Genomic DNA, 9,487 nt, shown 5'->3' with positions numbered 1-9,487 from the left:
ATGTTTGTTCTTATGTTTTTTCATATGTTTCATTTCAGCTGTTTCTTACTATATTTCTAAATATGTTTCTTTTCAGATGTTTGTTCCTATGTTTTTCAAATGTTTTGTTTCAAATGTTTCTTACAATATTTCTTCATATGTTTTGTTTTAGATATTTGTTTCTATGTTATTCAAATATTTTGTTTCAGATGTTTCTTACAATATTTCCACATTTGTTTCATTTCAGATGTTTGTTCTTAAGTTTTTTCATGTTTCGTTTCAAATGTTTCTTACAATATTTCCTCCTTTGTTTCATTTCAGATGTTTGTTCCTATATTTTTTCAAATGTTTTGTTTCAGATGTTTCTTACTATATTTCTTCATATGTTTCGTTTTAGATGTTTGTTCCTATGTTTTTTCAAATGTTTTGTTTCAGGTATTTATTACAATATTTCCTCCTTTGTTTCATTTCAGATGTTTGTTCTTATGTTTTTTCATATGTTTCAGATGTTTCTTACTATATTTCTTCATATGTTTCATTTTAGATGTTTGTTCCTATATTTTTTCAAATGTTTTGTTTCAGGTGTTTATTACAATATTTCCTCCTTTGTTTCATTTCAGATGTTTGTTCTTATGTTTTTTCATATGTTTCAGATGTTTCTTACTGTATTTCTTCATATGTTTTATTTTAAATGTTTGTTCCTCTGTTTTTACAAATGTTTTGTTTCATATATTTCTTCAAATCTTTCTTCATACGTTTTTCATCAAACAAACTCAACTATTTGAATTAAAAAAAATGAAACAATGGAACCAACAATAAATGTAATCATTTACGTATTTATAAAATCATTAGAATTTGGTGGATGCGCCTGGTAAATGCTGAATCGCAGCAGGCTTTTGTATTAGAAACTAGATAGTGTTTCGTTTTTTTAGTTTTGTTTCGCTTGGTCCGTGCATGTAACTTTTTTGTTGCTGTTTCCGCAGTAACATTTTTTTTTTTTTTTGGAATGGTCGCGCCGAAAATGGGCGGCAGAGGGCGCGGGGGTGGAGATTGGCCGGTGCTGGGCAGGCTTCGGCTTCGGCGACGGCGGCAGCAGTGTAGTGTATGTAGTTCAGGGGTGGCGGATAGGATTGGACGTGTTGCGCCGGGGAGGTACCGGGAGGCGGCGGCCGTGTAAAGGAAAGCAGGAGGAGGCGGCGAACGTTCGATCGATACGCGGGGCGGAGGCGGTGCGGTGCGCGGAGGGATTTTCGGAGCGGTGGCAGCAGCAGCAGCGGCGGCGGCGGCGGCAACAGTGTTCCCAGCACACAGTAGGCTCTGGCGGGCGGCCGCTCGCGCCGATTTTACAGTACGCTGCCAGCCGCCACCACCACCGCCGCTACCGCCGCCAACGTCCAACGTAGAAGACGTCAGAGAACGAACGAGAACGCACGCACGCACACAAAAACCGAACGCAACTCTTGAGCATCACATCAGTAGCCGCCGCCGCTGCAGCCGCCTACGATCTTCCTCCAAAATTTTTCAAAAAAAAATAAAAAAGCCACCCCAGATCGGGTTTCAAACACGCACATGTAGAGAGTGAGAGCACTAGTGTAGACACCGCACGCAAAGACGCGCGTAGTTGTTAAACAACTGCTATGTTTTAGCTGGTGATCGAGACGCAAAGTGAGTGAAAACTACCAAATAATTTCTCTATATCTATATCTATATATATATATATTCCTTCCAAAAACGAAAATATCTTAATACTAAATTTCCCATAACAAGAAAAAAAAATAATTTGTTAATAATAATAAATTTACGAGAAAAAAAAATACAACATATCTTTCGCAATCCAACAAAATAATTCCAATTTTCCAAAAAAAGAAAAACAAAGTTGTTTATTTGATGTGTGTTTAAAACTTTGATCGAGAAAGCTCAGATAGAGAGAGAGAGAGAGAGAGAGCGACGGGAGAGCAGCGGCAAAGATAAAACCTAAAGAAATGTAGTCATGGTAACCACCTGTTGTCCGCGGGAGAGATTTCGAATAGTTTTGACGATTGAAGGGTTTTTCTAGTGCGGAAAAGTGTTTTATTTTTTATTCGAAGATTATTTTTATTTATTTTTTTTGGTTTAAGTGAGTGAGAAATATTTATTTATTAATTGCGCGTAAAAACCCTTCAATTTGTTTGTTCACAATGCGAGCGTAAGTACACGAATTGAGTAATGTAATTTGACGTTGTTTGATCATTTGTTACTTTATTCCATGTAAACAATTTTAATCGAAATGTTAAAATTTGTTAAAAAGTATTAAATAATATTTGGTTCAAAAAAAAACTATGCAAAAGTTTAAAAAAAAAGAAATTTTTTTAATAAGTATTTCTCATTTCTTTCGTTATCAACATCAAAATGAACCGAAGTAAATGAATTGTTTCCAATGCGAAAGTAAGTACCGAAAATTTACGTATAAAAAAAATGATAATTTCTTGTATTTTATATTTAATTACCATAAAAATTAACTAAACTAGAATTTCGTAATTATTATACAAGTAATAAGTCAAAATCCTATAAATTTTTGATTTTTTTAGTTCAATAAATATAAAATTACGAAATCAAGATAAAAAATCACTAATCTCGAGGTAGAATGTAAAATTTTTGCAAAATATATTTCAAAATTTTCGAAGTTTCAACATAGATTTTTCTTTATTTACATAAAAGGAAATGTAAAATTTCATAAATTCGACACATAATTTGTTTCCAACAGTAGAAAGATTATTTTTTATCAACATTTTTTAAGTTAAATATGTTCAAAAATTGCGTAAAAATATGTACTTTTTGACTTCCAACACTTGAAACTAAATTTAGTTATCGAAGAAAGTATTCTTGTCCAAAAATAAAGGGTGGATGCGCTGGGTATCTCAAAACAAAATCTACAATTTTTCTAGTTTCAATAAAATTTACTTGCAAAAATACTTTTAAACCTATTACTTGCGCTGTATTAAATAATTAAATATTTTTAAGAACTAAATTTGAAATCAAGTTAACTGTGACATCGCTACTTGTGACAAAAGTTTGTTTTGTTACTAGTAAATAGTTATGCAACACAATTCACTTACACAAAAAAAAGGAAAAATCGGTATCCAACTGACTTTCTCATATAATATAACTTGTTTCATTCTTAAAAGAAATTCTATTAAATTAAGTAACTTTTAGATTGATACTAAAAATATATAGGTTTCATTTTACGTTAAGCCATAAAACGCTACTAGTAAGTAACATTTACAGTGTTTTTTCTTGTTACTACTAAATGATTATGCAACACAATTCACTTATATCATGTAAGAAAAAAAACCTGCTTCAAACTAATTTTCTTATGTATATTAAATTGACTCTAAAACTTGTACTTTTTAAATCACATATGAAGTGCTCTTTTTTTATTAATCCCAGTTGCTTCATCTTGTAAAATCCACGAAATTGCGACGCGCCAGATAAATCGAGTGAAGTGAGCACGAAATATATACGACTGTAAATATATAGCGTACATAAAAGATAAGTTTATCTTTACGAAGAGAAGAAAATTAAATTTTGCATTTGGCAAATGAGAAGCCTCTACTGCAGTAAACGAACATAAAATAAGAATAATAAAAAAAAAAGTACAACGCAGAAGAGAAGTTTCCTACAGTAAAAAAAACGGAAATTGCGTAAACTTTTAAAGTTTCACATTAAAACGAGAGATGGAGCAGTTACGATGAAGTGCAACCAACTATAAAAATAAAATAATGATAATAAAAAGAAAATATAAAAACGTTTCTTTCAATTAAAATATTTTTAATTAAACGAAATGAAACAATAGAAATAAAAAACTCGAATTTATTGCGAATGTATGCAACACATTAAACGTCAGAGATGTTTAATATTTAAAACAATTGAAATTAATTACATTTTGTTACAGCTTCATTAAAATAGAGACAGAATAATGTTCATTGATTTTTCGACGTTCTAATGAATTGCAATTATGCGGACGATTTGCAAATATGTAAATTAATTTCGATATAATTTGAATGCAACAAATTCAACACAATTCAATGTAAACTAAATTTACTGCATCGATTGAATTCTATTTATAATTCTAGTTATTATTAGCGTTCACGTTGCATAATCAAATTATAGGGAATATTGTTTAATGGTAATACATGTGATCTAATAAATTCACAATGATTACAACATTATTATTGAGTTTAGATTACGAAACTTAAGGACTAAAGTGAACACTATGTAGCGAACGCTGAAAAGTTACCGGTGGCGACATCTGTGTCGCAAATGGGAAAGTCCAGGCTTCAGCTGTTGTTTTCCAGATGGTGACGCTCCCTGTCGATATTTTAATTACACTAAACAAGATCAATTTTGTGAGCTTAATATTACGAAACACAAAGTTATTAAGTAATCAAGCTTAGATACACACATTTAATAAATTTTACATTATATAATATTGATTGATTGATTGACATTTGACAGTTTCCATATGTTAAACTGTCATTTTTTATTTATAAATTTAAAGTACCAACATTAAATCAATTATAAAATGAAAAAAAAAATAAGTTCAAAACTTTGAAATTTATTTAAATAAATGTATTTCCATAAAGAAACAAAAGAATAATATAAATTTGGTTAGGGTTTTCATCAAAATTTAATTAATATGCTAAATTTTACATTATACAATATTGATTGATAGATTGACATTTGACAGTTTGCATATGTTGAACTGTCATTTTTTTTTATAAATTTAAAGTACCAACATTAAATCAACTATAAAATTAAAAAAAAAATAAGTTCAAAACTTTGAAATTTATTTAAATAAATGTGTATTTCCATAAAGAAACAAAACAGTAATATAAATTTGGTTAGGGTTTTCATCAAAATTTAAATAAAATATGATAAATTTTACATTATATAATATTGATTGATAGATTGACATTTGACAGTTTGCATATGTTGAACTGTCATTTTTTATTTATAAATTTAAAGTACCAACATTAAATCAATTATAAAATTTAAAAAAAAAATAAGTTCAAAACTTTGAAATTTATTTAAATAAATGTGTATTTCCATAAAGAAACAAAACACTAATTTAAATTTGGTTAGGGTTTTTATCAGAATTTAATTAATATGCTAAATTTTACATTATATAATATTGATTGATAGATTGACAGTTTGCATATGTTAAACTGTCATTTTTATTTATAAATTTAAAGTACCAACATTAAATCAATTATAAAATTAAAAAAAAAATAAGTTCAAAACTTTTAAATTTATTTAAATAAATGTGTATTTCCATAAAGAAACAAAACAGTAATATAAATTTGGCTAGGGTTTTCATCAGAATTTAATTAATATGCAAATTTTATATTCAAAAAAATAATTCGAGATTTGCATGTGGTGGATGCGCCGGGTTTCTTCGAAACAGGAATAATGTAATTTACACTTTTTCCGAGATATCCTTTCGAGGGAGAGAATCGAGTGAGCGAGGCCTTCACCCATATCGTATTGATTTGTGGGTCATTCAATTGGGTCTGCGAAGATGGAGGAAAATCAAATTGGCGAAAAAAATATCGAGAATTTCATTTCAATGTCAATTTTCAACTAGAAGTATGCGAATGGAGAGCATTGATTTTTACAACAATCATTTGTTCAGTTGTCAACTTTTTGTTTATTTTTATTAAATCAAGTCTGTATTAAAAAAACATTTGAAATTCGTTTGTCACTAAGATCGAAATGTTTTTTGCATTATTTTTCTCTAAATAAATATAATTCAATTGTTTGTTTATAATAAATCAAGTGCGTATGTATTTAAAAGAAAGAAATGAAAATTGCCTATACTCTCGTATTGGAAATAATTCAAGTGACTTGTTTTTTTTTTTTTAATTTTGTTTTTTGTTTGATCACGTCTCTATTTCTGGCACAAAAGATGATACAATCAATTGTGTCAACTGTTGCATCGGTCGAAGTTCGCTCGGTGTTTGCGGTTGTATAAACTTGTTGCTCCCGTCGCTCCCTCTGTACATCCATATGTGCATTAGTTTGATTAGTCTGCAGCGGAAGAGACAAAAGAGAAACTGAGCAAAAAAAAAAAGAAGCTATATAAAAGCAACACGTAACACACACACACTTTGATCCATATTATTTATTATTATTATATATAGCTATATATTTCTTTATCTATTTACCATGGAAACCCCTTATCTTTGATAATAAACAAACAGATATAAACAAAACACACGTTTAGATATAGTGATCAATGTTTGATTGTTGCTGCTCCCCCTGCATACAATCGTTTGTTTCCTTTTACTTCTTTTGTTTTTGTATATTCCAATTAAATATGTGTATTTCTTTGAAATTGGGTTTCGATTTTCACACAACTCCCCCCCACCACCCCCCCAGTTTACTTCTTTTGTTTATTTGGAGGATTGTTTGTATTTTTTTTTAAATAGATATGTGAACCCCTCTCTATATACAATATTGATTTCTCTGTATTCCAATTATTTGTGTGTCTTTTGTTTTTTTTTTTTAACTTTTCCATTGTTTTTGTTTAATTAATGTTTGTTGTTGTTGTTTTGGTGTTCGATGTTTGGACAGATGACGGCCAAGTTTAGAGACGGACCAGGAAAACGTTTGTTTGTATTCTTAATAGCATAAGAGACAGAAAAATAGGAAAAAAAAAAGAAACGGAGCTATTTTACGAAAAAAAAAATACATTGCGAAAGAGAAAGAGAAAAGATGTTATTTTATTGAAGGGAGAAAGAGAAAGAGATAGAAAGAGAGAGACAAGGGGTTGTTTTTTGGGGGCCGCCAGAATGAACCATGGCGCAGATACCGTCGCCGCGCCTGCGTCACTACAGGTCCGCATTTAGCACATTTTGCACGTTCCAAAAATATCTTGTTACTCGTTTTTTTACTTATGTTTTTGACTGTATTTATCCATTAATTTCATTCGTTCTACATTGATTTATTCATTACTTATTTTTTTTTTGTTATTGACGTTTCGTTTCACTTCGGCGGGATGCGCGACAAGTTGATTCGAACACGTAGCTATTTTGGTTGCATAATTTCAATGGAATTTAAATTTGAAATTCGATCATTATGCAACCAAATTAACAAATTTCTTGAATATATTACAAAAAAAAATAATAATGATAATATTGATTCGAACTAACTTGTTGAACTTCTTGCTAAAGTTTTACTTTGAAGATGCTTTAATTTATCTATTGATGATCAGCGCAACGCAACGCATTTCACTTCTAGTGTAACGAGTTTAAATATTGTTGTATACTCATCCTATTTATTTATTCTCGTTTTTTTGTTTTGTTTTTATGTAACCACACACTATTGTCGCATGCTCGCTATTTCTATTGAATTATCATGAACACATGTCACAAGTACACGCACCGCTAATTCGATTGAATTCTCTCTCTGTAATTGTTGTTTTTTTGTTGTTTTATTTTATAAATTATTTCGGTTATTGGAATTGAAGATCAATGCATTTAGATTTGATCTTCGATTGTAATGACGTCTGTTTGGTTTGATTTAGTTGATTGATGCGTGCGTGATTGTAGTGGGTTTTCGGTGATGCGTGTTAATTATTTTTTTTTTGTTGTTGTTATTAATTACGGATGTTCTAATTGTTGTGTGTTTGTGGTGTTCGTAGGACGATGACGGCGATCTGCTTCGTATGCAATCTGCCGATCCTGTCGCACCAGGTGGGCCTGGTGTGGCAAGGAGGAAACGGATGGGACGACCTGGTGCGAGAGCAAGTGGAAGAGTCGACGCTGAAGCAGAGGTTGGGCGGACGACGGGATTCGGCGGCGCAGATATCGAGCATCTCGCCGCCGACGGAGACGCAGGAGACGTCGCCGCCGACGACGGGACCGGCGCGACGGAGACGCAGCTCGCTCGCCCAGCTGACGGATATCCTGCGGGAATGGAGCGGCGGAGGGTCGACGAAGACGAGGAGGAAGGCACCGTTGAGCAGGAGGGAGACGCTCGCAGATCTGGCGAGAAGCCTGCCCTGGGGACGACAGACGACGACGGACGGAGGAGGAGGAGCAGCGGCCGTCGCTGTTGCTAGCGTAGGGCAGCACAGCAGGAAGAGGCGAGAGTCGAGCGCCGATTCCGGGATCAAGAGCATCGGCACCAGGTCCAGACGCGATTCGCATCAAAACAACAATAACAATCACACTGCGTTATCAGACTTTCGCACGGAGGTGGCCAAACTGTGGCAGAGGAGGGAATCGAACGCGACGACGACGATCATCACGGCGAGCAGTCCGCCGCGTCGCGGGTCCGGAGAGTCGAACAGGAGCGGACGCAGGGATTCGGTGAGCCACTCGTACGGGACGTCCAGACGCGGATCGGGTGAGAGCAGCCGCAGCGGACGTAGAGATTCGACCACGTTGGCGACGCCGCCTCCACCGAAGATCGTCGGGGCGCACAAGAAGAGACGCGATTCACGCAACACACTCAACGACAGCTACGGCCACAAGCAGGACCAGAGACCGTCAACGTCTTCGACGGATTCTGCGCCTGTTCTGCAGGTGCCCACGCATCTCACCACCAGCAGCTACACGGACATGGGCACGCAAGCTCTGCCGCCGCCCACGATCATCATGTCGAGCGTTACGCCGCCGGCGACGTCGCCCACCGTTCAAGCAACGACACCGACGAATCCGCTTCTTTCGACGAGACGCGATTCCACCACTCAGTGCGGACGTCTCGGGCGTCGCGATTCTCGCAGCCACGCGAGTCCGGAACGCCGTAACTCGCGTCTGCAGCGTCAAAACACCGCCTACGACGAGAGCTGTCTGCCGCCTCCACCTTCTGGCGGCGGTGCTTGGGGCAGACGCGGATCTCAGCCGACGCTCTCGCCGGACGTCGACGACACCGGACGCAAGTCGCGCCGTGACAGCCTCAGCCCGGACTCTGCCTCTCGAGGCGGCCGTCGTGACTCACGCACCCATCTCAGCCCGGATCGTTCAGGCGAGAGAGACATCAGCCCGATGAGACGTAGCCGTCGTCTCCGTCGGCAATCGACGAGCATCGCAGCGGGACGTGGAGGACCTCGTTCGCCGGACTCCTCCAGCTGCTCTTCGCGCGATCCCAGCCCTTGCAATCGCCCCATACCCGCCCAATCTGAGGGCCATCATCGTCCCATGATCCGGAGACAGTCTACGACCGAGGAGATTCTCATCGCGCGCGGCTTCCGTCGTCAATCCACCACCGAAGAGATGATCCGTTGCCGCAACTTCCGTCGCCAAAGCTCCCAGAGCGACGACACCTCCAGGTACCGTGGACGTCGCGACTCTTGCGCCCAAATCACAGACGGCACCATCGCTTCCATGACCGTCGAGACTTCCAGCACATTCTTCGACTCCAGCACCCAAACTGGTGAGTTCCACATTCTTAATACACTCATCTAAAATGCGTATAATAAGTTTCATCAAAATCGGTCAACTAGTTCGAAAAATAAAAAATATTT

At 36.1% G+C, this 9,487-nt stretch overlaps 1 protein-coding gene and 1 long non-coding RNA gene across 2 annotated transcripts; both read left to right on the top strand.

Annotated features, from left to right (window-relative positions):
* The first annotated feature begins 1,087 nt into the window (after positions 1-1,087).
* LOC108564518 lies at positions 1,088-6,686 on the top strand. The gene is made up of 2 exons (XR_001891153.1): positions 1,088-1,644; positions 6,592-6,686. It is a non-coding gene; the product is annotated as an uncharacterized LOC108564518 (long non-coding RNA).
* A 29-nt stretch (positions 6,687-6,715) lies between these two features.
* LOC108564517 lies at positions 6,716-9,396 on the top strand (the record flags this gene model as incomplete). The annotated part of the gene is made up of 2 exons (XM_017923583.1): positions 6,716-6,854; positions 7,661-9,396. Coding segments are annotated over exons 1-2 (1,774 nt in total), but the record flags the coding sequence as incomplete, so codon positions are not given.
* Positions 9,397-9,487: the final 91 nt, after the last annotated feature.

Source organism: Nicrophorus vespilloides, unplaced genomic scaffold, assembly GCF_001412225.1.
Source record: "Nicrophorus vespilloides isolate i.1.1-1 unplaced genomic scaffold, Nicve_v1.0, whole genome shotgun sequence".
In the NCBI taxonomy this organism is placed as follows: Eukaryota; Metazoa; Arthropoda; class Insecta; order Coleoptera; family Silphidae; genus Nicrophorus; species Nicrophorus vespilloides.
The sequence above is the reverse complement of the archived record's forward strand: the minus strand, read 5'-3'. Positions and strand labels throughout refer to the sequence as shown.